Source organism: Marmota marmota, unplaced genomic scaffold (genome assembly GCF_001458135.2).
Source record: "Marmota marmota marmota unplaced genomic scaffold, marMar, whole genome shotgun sequence".
Lineage (NCBI taxonomy): Eukaryota > Metazoa > Chordata > Mammalia > Rodentia > Sciuridae > Marmota > Marmota marmota.
Window position 1 is genome coordinate 1,942,622 of NW_026000102.1, and position 23,657 is coordinate 1,966,278.

The window sequence follows — 23,657 nt, forward strand, 5'->3', positions numbered from 1 at the left end:
GCTGGGAGATATGTATCACTATGCCCAGCTCCAATAAATATTTTTATAAATTAACTCAGTGAAATTAAGCTTTACATTAAAAAAAAAAATCAATCAATCAATCAATCCATGGATAGCCTGGTACATACTATATAAAGGAATTCTGAGATCATAGTCATTATTTTTCTTTTCTTGAACTGGAGGTCTTTCTATGTTGCCCAGACTGTCTGAAACCTTTAGCTCAAGCAATTTTCCCCACTTCATCCTCCAGAGTAGCTGGGATTACAGGTATGCACGACTGCACCTGGCTCACTGGATCTTTTTAAGAAAAAATACACATTAAACCACTTTTAGCACAATCTAGTGACCAAGTTCCTTAAATCTAAGCTTATTTTAAATATAAAGACCTAATGTTTATTTTAAATATATATTTTATGTTGTTCCTTAATTTACTTACTATCAATAATATCTCCCAGCCCCTGTGCACGTAGAAGGTCCTTCAGCCGTGTCACTTCCTCCTTTAATTCACGAACCAGTTTGGCATTGGGGTCCTCATTGATAACAGCATTGCATTTAATTTGTTTTGCACGATCTGCATATCTAGATTCAAGAAGAAAATTCATTCTTGCCATTTCTCAGGTACTCTTCTTCACAAAAGTAACATACCATTACTTCTAAGTCAAACATCTTGAGTATTTATATATTTTATATGCCCCTTTTATATAAAGCTTTATAGTACCTTATAAAGATGAAAAAGGCTCAGATGAATTTAAGTGATTTTTCCCAAGATAACAAAATAAATAAATAGCAGAGAGAATGCAAACCCAGTTTGTTAGATTATAGAATATTTTTTCACTTCTTTTACTATACCAGGGTATCTTCTTTTGGTTGTGGGGGCCACCGAGGGTGGTACTAGGATTGAATCCAAGGTGCTCTACCATTGAGCTACATCACCAGACTTTTATATTTTGTTTTGAGATAGGGTCTTGCTAAATTGTCCTGTCTTCAGCCTCCTGAGTCACTGGAATTACAGATGTGTGCCCCTGCACCCAGTTTCAAAAGTTTTTTTTTTTTGGTTGTTTTTTTTTTTAATGATTACAAACTCAAGAAGACAGAGTTCCAGATGAAAGTAATAAAACCCATTCACATGCAAATATTTTCGGTTAAGTGAACATTCTGTTGGTAAATTATTTATTTTTTAATTTTTTTTTATAGTATGGGAGATTGGACCTAGAAAGCCTTATGCATGCTAGGAAAATGCCCTAACACAGAGATACAATCCCAACCTTTTTTACTTTGAGACAGGATCTGGCTAAAGTACCCAGGCTGGTCTTGAACTTGCAATCCTCCTACCTCAGCCTCCTGAGTAATTGGGATTACAGGTGTGCGCCACTATACCTGGCTTGATAAAGTTTTTTTAATGCCACATGTACTCATAATTGTATTACATAATTTTTACAACTTGAGCATTTCCATAAAGACAGAAGCTGTATTCACAGGAGGGAACACTTTTTAAAGAAATGAATAAGGAATATTTATTATTATATAGAAGTTGTTCAAAACTCTCATTTGAGCAATTTGAACATCTTTCCTTGAAAAAGTTCCTGACTTTCCCAATGAACTGCCAACCATAGACAGGTAAATTCCATTATAATAAAAATCACTCCCCCCCCCATATATTCCCTGTTAAGAGAGAAAGGGGGGCTGGGGTTGTGGCTCAATAATAGAGCGCTTGCCTAGCACATGTGAGAAGGCCCTGGGTTCAATCCTCAGCACCACATAAAAATAAATAAGTAAAATAAAGGTATTGTGTCTAACTACAACTAAAAAATAAATATTAAAAAGAGAGAGAGAGAAAGGGATCACTGTTTACACAAATGACTATCAACGCAGCATAAGAAAAATCCATGGTATAACAAAATGACTGAATGTGGGTCTACTTGGGAAGTAAGGTCAAATGAGAGTACCTCAGAGTGCTCAAAGTTTCATCATAGTTGATATCTGCTGGGCTAAGAGCGGCAACCATTGCAGTCCGAGAATTGCCACCTAAGAAAATGAATCAGATCCCAAATTATACTCATTTAGAAAGAATGTTATTGAATGTATCAAATCTAACAGCTTTAACTCATATCCTAATATTTAATCAAAGGCCAACAACTTTCTTAAATACCAGTCCCCATTCCAGGCACTGTTATACTCTATGAATCTACTGGGTCTAGTTCTTGTTCTCTCACTCTCTCTAGAATCTACTGCAGTCAAGATAGCCACTCCATTAAAACTGGTGTTAGCAATGGGAAAGTCACTGCCTGGGGATCAGCCCAGTCTCTTTCTTCAGTCATCAACATCTGACATGGCTAATCTCTCCTTCTTCCTGAGAAGGAGGAGCAGCGAATGAAAAGCAGGACTGGAAAGTCAAGAAATATCAGCAATAAGGAGAAGTAAGAGTTGGCAACATCTGATTATGGGCACCTCAGAGGAACATGAGGTTTGGAAAGAACTTTTGAGAAAGAAGCAAAAGTTTGAAGAAGCTATAGGGAATCAGGAGGATAATGCTTCACAGTTCATACTCTGAAATAAATGAAATATGGGAGAACACCCAAATTTTAAAGTGAATATAATCAGCTGAAATGAGAAGCAAAGATGAAAAAAAGCAGAACATTCAGTTAGTAACATGAATAACTAAAGAAGATTCTTCCCCAAAACAGACACAGAAAAATTAGCCAATATGTAAACAGATTTCAAAAGATATCTATGAAATGAATTTGTGTCAGTAGTCAACATACCTAGATTTTCTCGAAGAAGCCAAGTGAGTACAGAATCCCTGTAAGGAATGAAATCAGTTTTCTTCTTCTTTTTACTCTATTGAAGAAAAAGGAATAGACTTAGTATTGTTTAGGGGAAAAATTCACTTGAAAGGCAAATCAGTCTAAAATTCCCAAGCAAATCAAATTACAGATGAATTCCATCATTGTTGAAATTTATCATTCACAGTTTTAATTCTTCATAATATCCAAAACTCATGCAATTATTTTTTTCATTTTATATCTTAATTATGAAATTTGTATTATAACAAACACAACAGTCAAGAGAGTGTATAATGAGTTACCAGATACCCACATGCAGCTTCAACCATTAACAATATTTTGCCATAATTATCTTTCAATTACTCTCCCAAATACTTTTTTACATTCCTGAAACATTTTGTAGTAAGATGCAGATATTATATCTAAACATTTCAGCAGATAAGGATGTTCTTTTACAGAGTATAATGACCAAGTTCAGAAAAATTTTAACATCAATCCAATGTTGTTATTTCATATGCTGCCCATATCATGTCTGTTAAAGGTCTCAGTGTTTAAAGCAAACCCAGCATTTTACTCTAGGTACTTTAGGTACATATTTCTAACAGAAAGGACTTAAAAAAAAAAAAAGATTATTATCACACTTAGCAAAATTAACAGTAATTCCTTACTATTGTCTTATATCCAGCTCTCAAACAATAAGTTTTATTTTTACAGAGGTATAAATATGAATCCTGTGCGTTCCCAGTGCTGGGGATACCGGCGTTTAACACCGTGCCTGGCACAAGAGTCATTTTCAATAAATAGGCTCAATTTAAAATTGCACAAGCCTCCTAGGATAAGTTAGCCTTTCAGTTCTTCACAGAATGATGAGTCAAACTTTTCCACTAAATGAAGAAATTTCATTTATTGCCCTTTCAAGAGGTTTATAGAACTGTCAAAAGATAGTCCCATAGATCACTAGAACAAACATAAGATAATACAATGTAAAAGCTTCCTCAAATAAAGTTCCTTTATTCTTAATTCCTTTTCCAAAAAACATCATGTTCCTAAAGTAATTCTGGTGTGAAGTCTCATGATTTATGGTCACCCTAAACAGCCAGAAGACAAATGATAAAAAGTTCTTTGAAGGTTCCATTCCATGCTTCTATATATTCTCTGAGGATTTAAAACTATGAGTTGATTCTATAGCTAGTTCATCTCTACAAATCCCCACCATACCTTGCTGGTGCAGTTATCCTATAGACGAAAGCATTTAAGGGAGAGAACAAGAACACAGGATAAACCTCAAACAAAAAAACAGTGAAGTCATAGATTATGACTTCTCAGACACAGATAAGAAAACATTTAATTCTACTTAAGCAATTTAAATGAGATTATTAGTGTACATCAGAGCACACATGATGAATACTTCCTTGGCTTCTAACCTAAATAATAAAGACGATTATATAAAAATTGTGTTAGCTCTTATGTTCCACTGTTAAGGAATAGGAAAGAATGAAGTTACAGTCATGTCCATGTGTGGTGGCACACACCTGTAATCCCTGTAAATTGGGAGGCTAAGGCAGGAGTATTGCAAGTTCAAGGTCAGCTTCAGAAACCCAGTAAGACCCTAAAGCAACTTAGCAAAACCGTTTCCAAATAAATAAATAGAAAGGAAGGGAGAGAGAGGCAGGAAACTGGGGATATAGCTAAATGGTAAAGAAACCTCAGTTCAATCCTCAATACTAGGGGGAAAAGAAAAAAGAGAGAAAGAGAAAGGCAGAAAGGAAGACAGGAAGGGAAATTACACTTCTGTGCTGAATAATGGCATTTCAGTCCATGTACAGACTGCATATATGATGCTACTCCCATAAAACTATAATAGTGCTGAAAAATTCCTAGGTGGTAGCACAACTACTGCTCACTTGTTTAAAACCTATTACACTGTCAGTTGTATAAAAACACAGCATATACAATTAAGTACATAAGTGTCTGGTTTAATATTTACTATACTCTACTTTTTTCTATTATTTTAGAGCATTCTCTACTTCCTAAAAAGAGTTTACTGTAAAATAGTATGCCATATGTCAGTAGCAGCCTCATGCATCTTGTGTTTACCTTGTCAATTGATTGCACCATTCTCTTGTGCTTGATTTAATCTCATGCTGTTCTGTTCATCACAGTTGTAGGAGCAGTAGGCTCTACCAAAGCCAAGTTGTATAACTGTATACTATCAGGTTTGTGTGAACATACTGTATGACACACCCACAATATCAAAACTGCCTAATGATAAATTTTCCAAAGCATACACTCCTTGTTAAGTGATGTATGACTGTGTTTTATTTTTATTTTTCACTTTTGTAGTGCTAGGGAACAAACCCAGGGCTTCACATTCTACCCCTGAGCTACATCCCCAGTATTCTATGTAGAAAAAAACTGCACAGGAAAAGGACATACAATAAATACACTTTTTTTTTTTTTTTTTTGGGGGTGAGACACAAAATAAAGCTCAAAAAATTAGTCAAACCTTTGATTTTTGCTCTAGCCTTTATACATCTACATGTGCTTTCATTCTATGTTCAGCACAGACTCAAACTGTGTCAGACCTTCTGTCTTACCTGAAAAGTTCTAAAAGGAGAAAGGCAAGACTACATAATAGGGTCAAAACACAGCAGCCTCTGTAAACAAGCATAAAGTAACATCAAGTCTACCTGCTGTACAAACAATTTCCCCTTAATAAAAAATGAAGTAGCGGGGGATGTAGCTCAGTAGTGGAGAGCTTGCCTTGCACATGTGAGGCACTGGGTTCAATCCTTGGCACCACATATAAATACAGGTATTGAGTCTATCTACAACTAATACATATATTAGTTGTAAAATATTATTTTTAAAAAATGAATTATAAAACTTACCACCTCTGCCAAGGCTGAAATGACTTTGCCCAAAGTTGTAAGAGACTTATTAATATTTGCTCCTTCCTAAAATAAACATCAAACATGAAAGAATTAGGATGAAGAGTTTCTACTACTGTCACATCATTCATATAGAAGATAAGCTTGCCATATGCTAGCATATTTGTTGATGTCCATAAGTTCTAAAATTTCGTTTAGTCCTCAGTAACTTCTCCTCACACTTAATACCATGCTGAGGCCACATACCTACCTCATAGTTCCAAGTATTTTCCAGATATTTGTATTCCAAAACCTTACAGATGCAGCCTTCTTTCCACAAATCACCAACGTAAAATTTCTGGTCTTGTTAAACAATCTTTTGTTCTCATATCTGGATCTTGTATATCCTATTCCCATTACTGTCTTACTTCTAACTAGTCAAAATCTGCCTGTTTCCCAAACTGCAATTCAGGTCTCACTCGACCATTATGTCTTCCCTAACTATTTTGTTATCCAACTTAACCTTTCTTTGAAGTCAAAAGATCCTCAGCAGGTCAAAATTTTCTATAAAGGGTCAAACATAAGTTTATGGGTCATGTAATATCTGTCGCAACTCTGCAAAAGCATCCATAGACAACATATCAACTGATGGATAGAGCTATATTTCAATACAATTTTATTTACAAAACAGGTGGTGAGCTGGATTTGTCCCACTGGCCATAGTCTGCTGACCTATGTTACAGAACACTGACAAGGCCACTTATTTGGTAAAATAGATACCTTTAATCGAGTTCCTTTGGCACCAGTTGAATCAGCTCGTTCACTTCCTGCGAGATCCACCAAGCTGATTTTACTAACCTAGTAAAGAACAGTAACATGGGAGCAATTCAAATAGAAGCAGAAAACATTTAAAGGCAGGAAATTCTTTTAAAAATTAAGGTATGAAGAAGATTATATTAGTGCTCTTAACCATGACTCAAGATGACAAGGACAACAAACATATATGAAAATCAGTTTAAGAAGCATATACATAAAGCTGGGGGTGTGACTCAACATCTGACCAGCAAGCTCAGCACATATGTGCACAACACGTGCACGCACACACACAGAGCATAAAATTCATAGCAACTATCTTGGTTCTAAAGTAGTAAAATGATTGTGGCTTGGATGTAATCTGTCTCCCAAGGGTTCATAAGCTGAAAACTTGATCCCCAATGTGGCAATATTAAGAGTGTGAAACCTTTGAGAAGTGGAACATACTGGGAAGTTCTTAGGTCTATGGGGGTGCTACTCTTTGAAGGGATTAGGGAGGTCCTTGTGGGACCCCTGAGTGAGTTCTCAAGGGAGAGTTGTTATAAAAGGACAAGGCTAGCCACTCCCCAGCTTCTTTGGCTTCCTGTGGGAGATGTGATCTCTCCTTTTTATACCTGCTCCCACCATTGTGATGCCATTTGTCATAAGGTCCTCATCAGAGTCAAATTTGATGTGGATGCCAATGCCCTGAACCTCCAGAACTATGAGTAAAACAAGCCACTTTCCAGTTTTCTTTTCTTCTTCTTTTCCTCCCACTAGTATTGGGTAATGAACCCAGGGGCACTTTACCACCAAGCTACAACCCCAGCCCTTTTTATTTTTTATTTTGATACAGGGACTTGCTAAGTTGCCAAGACTGGACTCAAGCTTGCAATCCGCCTGCCTCAGCCTACTAAGTAATTGGGATTACAGGAGTGTACCACAATGCCCAGCAACCTCTTTTCTTTATTAAGTTACCCAGCCTCAGGTATTTTGTTATATTAACAATAACTGAACCAGTTCATAACTTCAGGATAAATATGACATTTTACTATAGTATGTCAAAATAATATATAAAACTCATTAGTGTAGTACTAAATGGTATGTTAAAAAAGAAGCTACAAGGAACCAGAACTCTCATATATACTGTTGGTGGGGAAGTAAAATGTTATAGTCACTTTGAAAAGTAGTTTGGCAGTTTCTTAAGAAACTAAATACTCATCTACCATAAGACTCAATATACAAACTGTGATGTATCTATATAATGTAATATTTGTCAGAATGAAAAGGAACAAACTACTGATAAACTCTGTAACATAGTTGAGTCATAAAATCATTACACTAAGTCAAAGAAGCCCAGCAAAAAATAGAGCATGCTATATGATTCTATGTACATAAAATTCTAGGAAACAAGCTAATCTCTAGTGGCAAAAGCAGATCAGAAGCCCAATGCAATGGAGTGGGCCTGTGATCCCAGCAACTCAGGAGGCTAAGCCATGAGGATTTCAAGTTCAAGACTAGTCTGGGCAACTTAGAAAGACCCTGCTCAAAAGGGGAGAGAGTAGCTGGGGCTATAGCTCAATGGTAAAGCACCTGGAGTTCAATCCCCAGTTCTAGTTCCACACTGCCCCCCTGCCAAAAAAAAAAAAAAACAAACAAACACCAGCAGATCAGGAATTGCCTGCAATGGGGTAGTAGAGGTATACAGAGGTATTACAAAGGGGCCTAAAGCAACTTTTTTAGGTAACAGAAATTCTCTTAATCTGGACTGTGGAACTGGTTGCATAGTTATAAAAATATTTCAAAACATAGCTCAAATTTTACACTTTAAATATTTATAGTTTATTGTATATCTCTGTAAAGTTGTTTTAAAAAATTATATTTCAAGAAACTCTAGACAAAAGGTCCAAAATGGATTATCAAGAAAGATATTGGGCTGGGAGTATAACTCAGTGATAGAGCATTTACCAAGCATGCTCAAGGCACTAGATTCAACCCCAGCACCAAAGGGGAGAGGGGGCACTACAGCTACGGATTAACATAATTAATTTTGCAGATTTAACATTGTGGGAAAAAGGCAAAACATTTTCATATAGAATGTCCCTTGGTGCCATTCAGAAAAACACTAACCACTAAATAGCATCAACATTATTACTTCTGGCAAAGCAAGTTATTTGATCACCTATAACTAGTATATTTTTTTAAATGATTTTTAGCTGAAAGCAAATAAAATGTCATCAAGAAAAAAGGTGTGGGCTGGGGATGTGGCTCAAGCGGTAGCGCGCTCGCCTGGCGTGCGTGCGGCCCGGGTTCGATCCTCAGCACCACATACAAAGATGTTGTGTCCGCCGAAAAACTAAAAAAATAAATATTAAAATTCTCTCTCTCTCTCTCTCTCTCTCTCTCTCTCTCTGTCTCTCTCTCTGTCTCTCTCTCTCTTTCAAAAAAAAGAAAAAGAAAAAAGGTGATTCTAGTTTTTAGTGACAATGATATCACACACAATATACTAATTTTATATAGCAAAGGATCCTGTGTAACTGCTAGCACAATAAATCTAAATTCAGATTTAAGATTGCATGCCACTTAGGAATGCACACAGAGCATAATTTAACTTTTTATTATTATTAACAGTAATAGCAACAAAATTAACATTTACTTGGGAGGCTGAGGCAAAAAAACTGCAAGTTCAAGGCCAGCTTCAGTAACTTAGTGAGACCTGTCTCAAAATAAAAATTAAAAAAAAAAAAAAGAAAAAACTATTGGGGAAGGGGGAGGTAGGGCCTGACTGGTAACATAGCTCAGTGGTGAGGCACCTCTGGGTTCATCCTAAGTACTATAAAATTAACATTTATTAAGTAGCTACTCTGTACTAGACACTATTATATGTACTTAATCTATATTAATATTTGATCCTTTTTAACAACTCTATAAGGGTTTATAGGTGAAGAAAATGAGGCACAAAGAGGTTAAATAATTTGCCCAGGTTAATATATCTGAAAAGTAGCAGTCAGAATTCAAAGCAAGAAGTTTGATTTCAAAATCTATAAATTTTGGTTTTGGTATTGGGGATTGAACCCAGCAGTGTTTTAACACTGAGCTACATTCCCAGCCCCTTTTATTTTTTATTTTGAGAAAGAGTCTCCATAAATTGAAGGGGCTCGCTACAGTGCTGGGACTGACCTGGAACTTGCAATCCTCCTGCCTCAATCTCCAGAGCTGCTAGGATAATAGGTATGCACCTCTGCAACTGGATTGCAATATTTAAACACTATACAAAGTAAGAAATTAACAAGAACGGGTATTTGAAGAAAACCAGAGTTCTCATGGAGTTATATTTGTTTTCCAGGAATAAAACATATTCTGCTTGCCTAATCATTTTCTTCACCATTTAATCCCACAGTAATATTCTGTAGTAACATTATTAATATTATCATGGTTCAGTCAGGAAGAAAAGGATTTTCTCCCCACGGATCCGCTTTGTAGTTTATGAGACCCAAAGTCTTAAGACTGTTTTTTCTTAACTCTGTTTTCTATTCTGTGATTTCCTTTAAGAACCCATGATGAAACTGATACAAGATGGAAGAAAAATGTTAAGTACAGGCTATAAAGTACCCTCCGTTAAGTAAAAGAGCAATCTACCTCCCTTTCACAAAATACACAGGATATTAAAGGGATTTCTCAAAATTCCCACCTCTGCAACTCAAACCTAGAGACGATGTTCTCCTACCTTCTCAGTGGAAAGGTTGGTCTCAGAGTCATGTTTCTTCTGGGTGAAAACAATGGTGAACACAGCGTGGGAACGGCTACTTGTTTCATTCATGTTGGTAGCTGCCACTGTCCTAAATAAACACAATGGTGACCACGTGACAATGGAATTCTTACATGTGGAGCAGCAGGCTCTACATTATAAGCATAACAATCACAAGTTATGGCCTTAAACTGTTAGTATTAAGAGCAATTGTGTAAGTGACAGTCTATCTTATTTGTGAGCCCATCAAGATACCCTCCAACTCAAAAAGCGCCCCATCAGAATCATTTTTCATACTCCAGCTATCCCTTTAGAAACCACCAGAGCATTAAATTTTTATTCTTTATTAGGTGCTCATTTATTCCAGACTCAATTACTACCACCGATACACATAGACAAGATGACTAACACTTTACCACGGCTTGATTAAAACTTAAGGGTAAAACTTAACCAAAGTTCTGTTTCAGTAGTGTATTGTTTTGATGAGAAGAAAGACAGAAGCCCCCAACTCTCCAGCATGTGAGACTAAGTGAACTGAAGCAACTGTTATCACTATCATCATGGGATAGTCATAAATAGGAAGAAAGAGCCCCAAAATGTGCCAAAGGCCTCAGTCATTAGCCAGTTTTCCACCATACCTGGCTTTGTTCCCAGCATCCATGAGGTCAGCAATGTCTGTGTAGGAAGTGACCGCCAGTTTCGACAGATCCTCCACATAGGGTCCAAGAAGTGGGTGTTCACGCACACGCAAATTACCCTTGTTTTTTGGATTCAGCAAATCTCGTACTCTTTCACAGTAAATTTCCATGTAGCTCACCTAGGAACATATTATTAAAGTGAATTAAAGGACCTGGAAAAAGAAACCACAGACAGCAAAAATATTGTTTTTAATTTTTATTTTTTGTAGTTGTAGATGGACAGAATGCCTTTATTTGTTTACTTTTATGTGGTGCTGAGGATCAAACCCAGTGGCTCACGCATGCTAGGCAAGCACTCTAGCACTAAGCTACAGCCCAGCTCAAAGCAAAAAGATTTTTACAGAAGTTTTTAAAAAGCTCTACAATTAGGGATCAGCAACATTTACGAAGTGAAATGTCAAAGTTCTAGGCCCTTGGGGCTGGGGTTATGGCTTAGTGGTAGAGCGCTCGCCTCGCACGTGCGAGACCCTGGGTTCGATCCTCAGCACCACATAAAAATAAATAAGTGAAATAAAGGTATTGTGTCCAACTACAACTTAAAAAAAAAAAAAAGTTTCTAGGCCCTTTTTTCTATTAGTAGTATGCACCCTGTGTAGGTTAGAACCCACCTTCTGACTTTGCAGGGAAGGAAGGTTTTATCTCTGGCACATAATGGTTGCTACTTGTCTTAGGCAGGAAAGATATTTTAGTAGCAATTTATCAGTTATCAGTTTTAAATGTACATACTACTGTCAGTAATGGAAATTTAAAGTGAAGTCACTCCAAGGGTTGGAAAAAAAGAATTCTATCAGAGTTAAAACCAAGGAACAATATTAATATTCCAGAGCAGGGAGGACAAGAGACCAGTGACTAATTCTTTAAGACTGACCACACTGTTATGAACTACGGACAACATATATACCAGAAGGACTGAGGGCTGGCTGATAATTCATATGGCCTAATTGAGACCTAAAAAGAGGAGGAAACCTCAGAAAATAGATATTTCATAAATTCTTGTGTCACCAGCAGGACCATGCCTACCACGATGATGAATGAATTAGGCTTAACCTGAGGCAATTACACAATTTATCTAATCAATTCCCTTCCAATTTCATGCTTACCAAACCACTACCAGGATTCCAAAAGAGGTTTGTGCACAGAAAGATAATAAACTAGGTCTTGCAAAGTGAGTGTTCTGGTCTTAGTTATTCCTCATGGAATAATAAAAGCCAATATATTGGGTTTTCTAACATCAGCCAAATGAGCTTCACTCAAGAGTCTGACTTTGAAGGATAGTTTTGTTCCCAATGTATCTATAAAATCAGCCTTCTAAGCACATAAGTCTCTGATCTGGGATACATTCACCATGGTAGGCCACTTTATGATGCTTCCCAGGAATGAGATCCTTCTGCATCACTGCGCTACAGGAATACAATATAAACTGCATTTTTCAACTTAAATTTCTACAGACACATTTTCCAAGTATTTGCACTGGAACCTTATCTCCATTTCTACTGCCTTTCTCCTTTTGTCAGTCTCGATCTGTATTTTTATATTGGTTTTTAAAAGTCAGTTAAAAATTAAGAATCCTGAAAGTAAATCATCTATTATGGGAGTAAAACAATAGGACAACAAATTTTGTTTCTGACAGCAATTCACACTAGAAAGTGAAATGACTTGTTTTAATCATGTTTGCCTGCTTAAATTCACACAATCCTGAACTCCCAGAAGATACATGTATCTATCAAAAAGTTGGTCTTTTTCACTCAAATGTGAGACTAAGTGAACCCAAATAACTTGAGAGAAGATTAGTGTACACCACTGCTTATTCTCTACTATGTGAATCCATCCAAAGTCATTATTATTTATTTTACTTATGAACCAACCATGACAGACCTCACTTGGCAAATCCAATTCACCGACCATCTTCCAGACATAGTCTAGGCACCTGACAGACATCAATAAATAAAACAGACAAAGATGCTGCCCTTGGGACTGGGGTTATGGCTCAGCAGTGGATTGCTTGCCTCACATGTGCAAGGTCCTGGGTTCAATCCTCAGCACCACATAAAAATAAATAAAGTTATTGTGTCCAAAAAAAAAAAAAATGCTGCCCTAGTGACTTTATAATTCTAGCAATGGTGACTACGAGGAACAACAAATGCAATAAGTAGATAGTTTATGAAGTATGTTAGAACACGATGAATACTGCAGGAAAAAGAAAACCAGAACAAGCGGGATTAGCATTGCTGGGGCAGAGTTATAGTGTTAAATACAGTGGTCAAGGTCAGTCTTTCTGAGAGGGTAAGATTTGAGCAAGGACATGAAAGAAGAGGGAAACTTAGTCAGAAAAATAAATCTAGGGGAAGGGCAGAGAGCATGGTTCAGTGGTGGAGAGCTTGCCTAACATGTGTAAGGCCCTGCATTTGGTCCCTGCACTATAAAAAAATAAACAAATATATATATATATATATATTTTTTTTTTAAAGTTATTAAAGAGAGAGAGAAAAAGAAATCCAGGGGAAGAACCTTTCCAGCGGAAGGAAGAGTAAATATAAAAACCCTGAGAAAGGACTGCTCCTGGCATATTCTAGAAACAGCAAAACACCAATATAGCTGAAGCAGAGAACAGAGAAAGAAGTAGGAAAGGGGGTTAGAAAATGTGACAAGGAACCATAGTATCCACCAGGGATCCAATTTGTACTTCAAAATAAGTCTGTGAACTCTAATTTGAAAGGAAATGGCATCTTCTTTTATTATCTATAAGTTCAAACACTGTAGCACCTGATTTAAAAAAAAGAATGGTTATGGGATGAGCCAAGCTGTTTAGAAAATTCATCTCAACATAAAATATTCTTAGAGCACATACACTTTTTGGTCTATGATAGTCACAAGGCAGAAATTCATGCGATGCCTTATAGGTTAAAGAAAAACTCAAGGCCACTAAGTGGAATAATGAGGAATTAAGTCCTACAGAAAATTACAACACAGAGCAGGATGTAGCCTGGTAGTAGAGCACTTTCCTAGCATGTGTGAGGCCATGAATTCAATCCTCAGCACCACAAAGAGAAAAAGAAAATCACAACACATACTAAATAAATGTTATTAAATAGTTTGCTTAAAAGGCAGCTTAAGGGGCTGGGGATGTGGCTCAAGCGGTAGCGCGCTCGCCTGGCATGCGTGCGGCCCGGGTTCGATCCTCAGCACCACATACAAACAAAGATGTTGTGTCCGCCTAGAACTAAAAAATAAATTTAAAAAAAAAAAAAAAAAGGCAGCTTAATTTCTCAGAACAGGCTCACTTTAATAAAACACCTCAATTTCAGTTACTATGAAAATGAATACCAAAAATGTATGTGTGTGTGTGTGTGTGTGTAACAGCAGCTTCAGAAAGCACATATGCAAATCAGGGACTACCCCAGATGTGCTTGTCACAACTGTAATCCCAGCTACTCAAGAAGCTGAGACTGGAGGAACACAAGTTACAGGTAAGCCTGGATAACCTAGAGAGAGCCTGACTCAAAATAAAATTAAAAAGGGCTAGGGATGTAGGTCAGTGGTAAAGTACTCCTGGGTTTATTAATCCTCAATACCAGTTAATGAATGAATGAACAAACAAGTAAATGTAATGTTGGAGGAACACAAATACAGAGGCCCCTGATTTCAACCACGGCTACACTCACCTCTACAGAATAAGACATCTCTTCATTGCAATTGTCATTGATCTTCTCAAAGAGCTCTTCACACAACTAAGGAAGCAGAATAAGAGAAAACATGAGTTGCCCAAATCAGAGAAGTACTGTTTTTCACAAGTGCTAAGTGAATTAGTAAGACCCCCTTTCTCTTTCTCTCTCCACATCATAAACCTCAAGGTAGGATTAACATTTTGAATGAAATTTTTTAAAACTTTGAATACGCTCTTCTTATATATCTATATTCTCCCTCAATAATTGAACCTTGATTTTGTTTTCTGAAGAAGAAAGTCACATTTGGGGGAGAAAGGGAACGTCAGCTTTTTACAGAAGTTGTATCACCATCATGGTAAACACATGTGAATCTGCTTCTGCATATTACTTGTGACTCTACTGTCAATATTACTATAACAATGAAACTACTAGGACAATATTTGCACTGATGTATTGCTGATGCTATACATCAATTTGTTATATTATCAGTGACTATATAGACTTATAGACACAGATGAAGAATGTATACTATTTGGAAGAGGCAAATAAGGAATTTTTAAGAATAATCCTTCCCCTATAAAACTTTCCCTTTACTACTACATCAAGACTCCTCACCCTTATATGAGATGCTACTCTACTGCAAAGTGACATTTCTTGACAGGAAACATTAAATTTTTCTTGATCTGGAAAATTTTAAACTTCATCCTATCCCCTGTATTTCTTCTGTAAAATATGTGATATTTTAATAAAAACAATAAAAATGCTACCGAATTTTCATTTGCTATACTTTTAGCATAAGGCAATCATATACTACAATGGCAATCATACTTTAAAGCAATTTACACTTTGTGATTCTCTAGAAGTCTGAATGGAATTTGAAATTTACAACAAATGGTAATTTTGAAATAATAATTGTATTTTAAAAAAACACGCTTTTTCATGACTGGGACTACTATATACGAAGAAGGACAATTCCTAAATACATGTCTTAATATAAACATATTTTAATTAAAAAATTAACCAGAGCCTCACACATGCTAGGCAAGTGCTCTACCTAGCAAATCCTAGTCCTTGAATAAATATTTGCAAAATAAAAATATCTGTTAAAGCAAGTTTTTTTGCTGTTTTATTTTTTACCTGGGGAATGATGCCAGCCTGACTTTCTTCTTGTTTACCCATCATTGTATAAGATTTCCCAGCACCAGTCTGCCCATAGGCAAAAATACAGACATTATAACCCTCAAAGGCATGTAAGAGCATTTCCTTTCCGATGTCATTGTACACACGATTTTGAGATGCAAAACAGGGATCTTCAGGCTGTAAAGATTAAAAACAAAGAAAAATAAATGGCATTCTATTCATAATCCATATTTATTTGATTGCTTCCATAATAAATAAGTGTTTAGAATCAGAATAGAAACCCAAAATATGCCACACATTTTTAACTACCCACTACATGAAGGTTTTCTCGTTATTCTCATTCTTCTCCTTGCCGCCCAACTAAGCTCTATTAAGAGGCATCCAGGTCAGCCATGCACAAAAACTTCAAGGTGAAATTTATCTGGCATAATTATGTTTCATTTTCCATAACCTTATACTACTCTGTTCATAAGGAACTCCAAGATGATTTTCTTAAGTAGAAAATGGGAATAAAAGATCAAAGGTCGGGTCCACATTAAAAAAATACTTCTTTGAACTCACTTAGCTAATGAGGCTCTTTTCAATAAACATAGCTTTCAGTGAAGAATGCTTACAATTCATTCCAGACTATTCCTTAGCAATTAGCTTTCGTTGATAGTTCTTTTTTTTTTTTAATATTTATCTATTTTTTAGGTGTAGATGGACACAACACAATGTCTTTATTTTTATGTGGTGCTGAGGATCGAACCCAGGTCCCACCCGTGCTAGGGGAGCGCTCTACTGCTGAGCCACAATCCCATCCCTCGTTGATAGTTTAAAACATCTCTTACTCCTCAATGTAAAACAGGACAAACAAAAACTAAAACATACAACAGAGATGGATGGTACAAAAGCAAACTCCAGTTTAGAACAATCCCTAAAAGCTAGCAAACACTAGGGTCATACAGTGAGTAAAGGTGCCATGGTGGCCCCTATTCTCCATTTTCCTAGATGTTAATGATATCTTGTTTTCCTTGTGGATTTGCAGGTTCTTTCCAAACATTCAGAATACACCGATCTACTGTGATTAAAAGAAAAGAAAAGAAAAAACAAGCCAGATGTGGTGGCCCACAGCTACTCTAGAAGCTGAGGTAGGAGGAGCACAAGTTGGAGGCCAGCATCAGCAACTTAGCAAGACACTGTTGCTGGGGTTGTAGGCAAAGTAGAGCATTCACCTCACATGTATGAAGCACTGGGTTCAATCCTCGGCACCACATAAAAATAAAATTGTGTCCATTTACAACTAAAAAAATATTTAAAAAATAAAAATAAAAAAAGACTGAGGATAGGGCCGAGGATATAGCTCAGTGGTAGAGCAACCCTGGATCTATTCCCAGTAACACAAATCAAACTAACAAATGAACAACAATTTAACTGAGGTCATTCCAATCTTCCTAGATACATCTTCAAAATTTTAACTTAAAACTAGCAATACACTGGGGCTGGGGTTGTGGCTCAGCAGTAGTACGCTCCCCTAGCACGTGTGAAACCCTGGGTTCGATCCTCAGCACCACATAAAAATAAATAAATAAATAAAGGTATTGTGTTCAACTACAAAAACTAAAAAATACTAAAAAAAATTAAAAAAAAAAAACGAACTGGCAATACACTAAGCAATTTGGCACTACCTAAGATCTGTAAGTACAGTAACATTCATAATGCAAATCCTAAAATACTTCTAAATAAATCCTCAAGGAATATCTAAATCAGAGTAAATTAGGTTCCATATTTAGTGTAAACTAAATGCTTATATGTATGTGTGTGTGTATGTGTGTGTGTATATATATATATACACACACACACATATACATATATATATATACATATATATGTATGGGGGTACATAAACTTTCCATCAAATAAAATACTTTGTTTTATTCTTTAGATAATATTCACTATATCAAAAAAATGTAGTCATGGCTGAGCGTAGGGCACATGCCTGTAATCACAGCAGCTCAGAAGACTGAGGCAGCTAAAATGAGACACTAAGCAACTCAGTGAGACCCTGTCTCAAAATACAAAACAGGGCTAGGGATGTCGCATTCAGTGGTTGAGTGCCCCTGAGGTCAATTCCAGTACCACCACCACCACCCCCCAAAAAAAGTCATGCTTGAGCACACTTACAAACCAAGAATAAGACCAGCTCCAGCAGGGAAAACACTAACATGAAAGTAAAGAGGAGGAAAGAAACTCACCGAGGTGTGAGACCAATAGGAGTAGTCGAAGCTGAAGGACTTTGGTGCTTCCTTTGGGTTCTTTGGGTTAATAATACCTAGAGGATGAAAATGTTTCCATTAAGTCTTTCAGTAACAAGTTCATTAATTCAAAATCATATTATACTATATGTTCAAAAATATCGAAATCAGTATATTCATAGCAATGAATCTCAATAGGGCAATCAAAACATAAAAGTATCATGGTGTTTTTTTTTTTTTTAAAGTTGTAGTTGGGGTATAATATCTTTATTTTATTTATTTAATTTTTATATGGTGCTGAGGATCTCGAACCCAGGGCCTTGCATATGCAAGGTAAGTACTCAACCACTGAGCCACAACCCCAGCCCCCAAATGTATCACATTTTTGAAGACATAATTTACATATGGAACTTCAAAAAACTCAGGCCAACAACAGTTAAGTGGGTATTACCAGTATTCAGAACAGAGGCAAATACACAGTGAGTTCTCAGAAAATATTCTGTGATTGAATGTTTATCATCCTCCCTAGGAAAGCAGCAGTCAAAATTTAGAAATGAATCATGTTACAAGTTCAAGGTACCTCATAAAGTTTGAAATATGTCGACAAATCAGAAATAATTAGAAAAGGGCTGGGGATGTGGCTCAAGCGGTAGCGCGCTCTCCTGGCATGCGTGCGGCCCGGGTTCGATCCTCAGCACCACATACAAAACAAAGATGTTGTGTCCGCCGAAAACTAAAAAATAAATATTAAAAATTCTCTCTCTCTCTCTCCCCCCCTCCCTCTCTCACTCTATCTTTAAAAAAAAAAAAAAGAAATAATTAGAAAAATATTGCATTAATCCAACCACAATTTGTAACCAACTCTTTTTAAAGATCTTACTATCTACTTCAGAAAAGCATTTGAAAATGAAGCATTCATAGTTGAAATCCTTGGTTGACAATAATGAATATGTAAGTTATTACATATGAAGTATGCACATATATGTGTTTATGCAGTGGAATTGCAGACTACTAAATTTTCTGTAGAATGTTAAGTTACTTTTTGACTTAAAAGCATGAAGTCACTGCCCATATTAAAAGTGATTTGTCGTTTAATCCACTCTAAACTTCAGGGGCTGACTGTGAAGCTTAATATCTTCCTTTTTCATACACACAAAGCTTCTGACTCCTCATATTTCACATGAAACAGAATCCTTGTAACATGTGGTCATGAAATCTGGAAGACTGGACATCTCAACAAATCTGCTTCTCTAAAACAGGGCCACATCCTAGACTATCGGTGAGATCAGGATTAAAAAATAAATCTGTCTCAGGCAGCTGCTGCTCAGGACACAAATAGCAACAGTTGCTATGGTGCTTAGTTCCCTCATGCGCGCGCGCTCTCTCTCTCTCTCTCTCTCTCTCTCTGGATTCCACTGGGTACAGCCACACACTTACGTTCCAACCTCAAATGCTGACAGAGTATTAATAAGGCTCACACTGCACATAATCATGTGACAAGGGGACACAGTTCTAGAAAGAACATCTCTCAAAACACAAACGGTAATCTAAGCAAGGAAGTGGACTTCTTTTAAAAATATTTAATTTTTAGTTGTAGTTGGACACAATTCCTTTATTCCATTCATTTATTTTTATGTGGTGCTAAGGATCAAACCCAGGGCCCTGCGTATGTTAGGCAAGTGCTCTACCACTGAGCCACAACCCCAGCCCCAAGGAAATGTACTTCTAACCAAAAGGTACTATATACAAGATTTAAATAACTGCCAACATATAAAGAGCAGTTACTCAGAGACAGAAGTATTTTTTGTTTATCTCTTTAATTCTCCCAACTGCTCAAGAGGCAAATGATTTCGCATTCTCATTGTATAGATGAAACAGGCTCCAGAGCTCACACTTTTAGCCAAAGACCATCATTTAAATGCCTACTCTCTATGTCTGTGAGCGATGCCAAGACAAAGGACAGTAAGGCATTTTGTGTATATGCATAATTATACCATTTCAAAATTAAACCACCACCCTTATTTAAAACTCCCTATCCATTTAAAACTGGGAATTACAAGGATCATATACCATTCAAACTCTACCAACAAAATGGAAATTAGCATCCCACTGCATGATCCAGATTCTGGATTTCAGTGACTTGGCAATAAGAACTCCATTAAAGCCAGGTAGGGTGGCACACACCTGTAATCCCCATGGCCCAAGAGGCTGAGGCAGGAGGTCCACAAGTTCAAAGCCAGCCATAGCAACTTAGCAAGACCCTCTCTCAAAATTTAAAAAAATAAAATAAAAAACAGGCTGGGGATGTGGCTCAGTGGTTAAGCACCCCTGGTTTCAATCCCCTGTGCAAAAAAAAAAAAAAAAAAAAGAAATCTGATGAGATGCAGGGTACTCCCTCTGAAGCATCTTTACCACTCTAAAACAAAACATTTCCAATCTCTGCAAATTTTTTTAAAGTCACATTTCATACATTCTTTTAGCTACCAACTTTTGAGAAAGAACCAATTCTCACATCCTATCCCATCATTGTCTTTTTTCTAGAAAAAAAGAAAAGTACACCACGAGTTAATTTTTTCAAGGTACATATGATCCTTCCCTCCTTCTCAGGATTCCCTTCTCCCAGATCTGTAAAAATTCTGATACCAGTTATTTTTCCTTATTTATATCTTCAAAACCAATCTACAATGGACTGTGGTTGTGGCTCAGTGGAGAGCATTTGCCTAGCAAGCGTGAGGCATTGGATTTGGTCCTTAGCACCACGTAAAAATAAATAAAGGTGGGCTGGGGATGTGGCTCAAGCGGTAGCACGCCGCCTGGCATGCGTGCGGCCCAGGTTCGATCCTCAGCACCACATACAAACAATGATGTTGTGTCTGCCAAAAACTAAAAAAAAAAATTAAAAAAAATTCTGTCTCTCTCTCTCTCTCTTAAAAATAAATAAATAAAGGTATTGTGCCCATCTAAAAATATTTTTTTAAATCTATACCTACCAACAATGAACACCTTTTAACATAAATACACAGTTTTTTTTTAAGAATTTTAATATTTATTTTTTAGTTATCAGCAGACACAACATCTTTGTATGTGGTGCTGAGGATCGAACCCGGGCCGCACGCATGCCAGGCAAGCGCGCTACCGCTTGAGCCACATCCCAGCCCCAAATATACAGTTTTTTAAAGAAAAGTTCTTTAGGGTCTAGGATTGTGGCTCAAGCAGTAGAGCACTTGCCTAGTACTTATGAGGCCCTTGATTTGATCCTCAGCACTACATAAAAATAAATAAATAAAATAAAGGTTTTTTTTTAAAAAAAAGCTCTTTATAAGTCTGAAGATGGAGCTTTGTGGTAGAGTATTTTCATGGCAAGTGCAAGGCCCTGGGTCCCATCCCCAGAAATGCAAAGAAAAAAAAAGCCTCTTTATATTTGACAAACAACATTAAATTTACCCACAATATTTAAAAAGAATTCAATTTCCAAATGAGAAATGTAAGACACTTTAGAACAATATAGAAATTCAAGGGCTGGGGATGTGGCTCGAGCGGTAGCGCGCTCGCCCGGCATGCGTGCGGCCCGGGTTCGATCCTCAGCACCACATACCAACAAAGATGTTGTGTCCGCCGAGAATTAAAAATAAATATTAAAAAATAAATAAATAAATAACCACCCCTTTAAAAAAAAAAAAAGAAATTCAATATCGCTATTACCTCTTTCAGAAGGCACTGGTGATTTTTACATCTTAAAATCAGTACCTGTAGAGTTATTTTATTCTTTATAATTATGTATACATCATATAATTATAAAGAATAAAATAACTTGAATACATTTGTCCTAATAAAAAAATTTTAAACAATAGAACTTAGAAACGAAAAAAATTTTTACAGGGATAAAATCTCAATAACAGCATTTACACTCATTAAACCCTCTAAAAAAAGCCCTTAAAGGCCACGGTTATTTCCATGGACAATGAGTTAGTGTTTTTAAATATGCCAAACAATTTTTCTTGTTCTTCCCCACCGACCAATACTGAGGATTGAACCTAGGGGCTCTTTACCTGGGCTATATCCCCAGCCCTTTTCATTTTTTATTTTGAGACAGGGTGTTGCTAAGTTGCCCAGGATAGCTACAAACTTGTGATCCTCCTGACTCAGATTTTAAAGTAGCTAGAATCACAGGTGTACGCCATCATACCCAGCAGTATTTTTCTTTCTGAATTAATAATGGTTGAGGTCTACCTCCCTATCTCTAGCCCAATAAAGAAATTGGAAGATTCTGACCTAAAACGGAAGGGGAAGGCCTGGGGTTGTGGCTCAGCGGTGGAGCGCTCACCTAGCATATGCGGGGTGCTGGGTTTAGTCCTCAGCACCACATAAAAAATAAATAAATAAAATAAAGGTATTTTGTCTGACTACAACTAAAGGAAAATATTTTTTAAAAAAGGAAGAGGAGCAGCTCAAGAGGCTGAGGCAAAAAAAGCACAGGTTTGAAGCCAGACTCAACAACTTAGCGAGGCTGGGGATTTTTGGCTTGGTAATTAAGTGCCACTGGATTCAATCCCTAGTATGAAAAACAAAAAACAACAACAAAAGGGTGGAGGACGACAGTATTATTCTATCTTGTAATAGAACACTGGATTTGGAATAAAGGACCAACATCAGTGCCTACATATTAGTACATCATTTAATAGAAGTTTATAAAGAAATATTATACTCGGGGCTGGGGATGTGGCTCAAGCGGTAGTGCGCTCGTCTGGCATGCGTGCGGCCCGGGTTCGATCCTCAGCACCACATACCAACAAAGATGTTGTGTCCGCCGAAAACTAAAAAATAAATATTAAAAAATTAAAAAAAAAAAAAAATAAATATTATACTTAGATTTTTGTGTGTGAGACTCTGGGTATTACAGTGCCCATCTTCTGCTTCCTGGCTGCCATGATGTTCTACCTCATCACAAGCCCAACAATAGACTGAAACCATGAGCCAAAATAAATCCTTCCTCCCTTTCAGTCGACTTTATCTAAACTTTTGTCACAGTCACAAAAAGCTAATGAACACAACCACACTGTAAATGATGAGAGATATTAACTCATCAAATTAAGAAGCCAAATCCAGTGAAGGCTTATGACCAAGGCAAGGATTTTTAGTTTTACTCTAAAAATAATAAGAAGCTAATGAAGAATTTTAAGCAGAGGGGCAGCATATCTGATTTATACCTCTAAAATATGTCTGGCTACTACATGGGGACATGGGTAGAAAGCAGAGACAAGAAGCTATTGTAATACTGATTTTGGGTTAAAGTAAAAATGGTAAAAAGTGATTGAGGATATATTATGAAGGCAAAGACAACAGGACTTACTGATGGAATCTGTGAGAAAAAGGGAAAAGGCAAGAATGAGTATTTTTGATCTGCGCAACTAAAAGAATGGGTAATGAAAGAGCAGCCACTTTGGTTGGGTGAGAAAGGGGGAAACCACAGTTATGTTTAGGACATGTTGGGTTTGAGACACTTCTTAAGACTTTCAAGTAGAGTTAAGCTGGCATTGGGTGGACAACTCTAGGAAGAGTCCTACAGAAAGATACAGGCAGAAGAAATTAACCTGGGAGTCATTGTTCCAATGGCATTTAAAGGCTTGGGACTGGATGAAATCACCTGCAGGGTCTGTCTTCTCTGGAGATAGAGAAATAAGGACAAAGGACTGTTTGGGTGAAGAACTGAGAGTGGCCTAGAGGAAG

At 36.8% G+C, this 23,657-nt stretch overlaps 1 protein-coding gene across 9 annotated transcripts in view; it reads right to left on the reverse strand.

Moving 5' to 3' along the window:
* Positions 1 to 23,657, reverse strand: part of Kif1b (kinesin family member 1B) — a 148,428-nt gene that overhangs the window by 92,642 nt on the left and 32,129 nt on the right. For 6 of the 9 annotated variants that reach the window (XM_048783629.1, XM_048783627.1, XM_048783625.1 and 3 more), the window contains exons 3-13: positions 17,931 to 18,007; positions 15,694 to 15,873; positions 14,554 to 14,619; positions 10,832 to 11,010; positions 10,173 to 10,284; positions 6,434 to 6,511; positions 5,675 to 5,740; positions 4,002 to 4,019; positions 2,763 to 2,838; positions 1,947 to 2,025; positions 437 to 579 (exon numbers count right to left, since the gene is read on the reverse strand). In XM_048783629.1, the coding sequence (XP_048639586.1) occupies positions 437 to 579; positions 1,947 to 2,025; positions 2,763 to 2,838; positions 4,002 to 4,019; positions 5,675 to 5,740; positions 6,434 to 6,511; positions 10,173 to 10,284; positions 10,832 to 11,010; positions 14,554 to 14,619; positions 15,694 to 15,873; positions 17,931 to 18,007 (1,074 nt within the window). The remainder of the gene's footprint in view (positions 1 to 436; positions 580 to 1,946; positions 2,026 to 2,762; positions 2,839 to 4,001; positions 4,020 to 5,674; positions 5,741 to 6,433; positions 6,512 to 10,172; positions 10,285 to 10,831; positions 11,011 to 14,553; positions 14,620 to 15,693; positions 15,874 to 17,930; positions 18,008 to 23,657) is intronic. The other 3 variants (XM_015501413.2, XM_015501410.2, XM_015501416.2) reach the window with 1 other exon arrangement.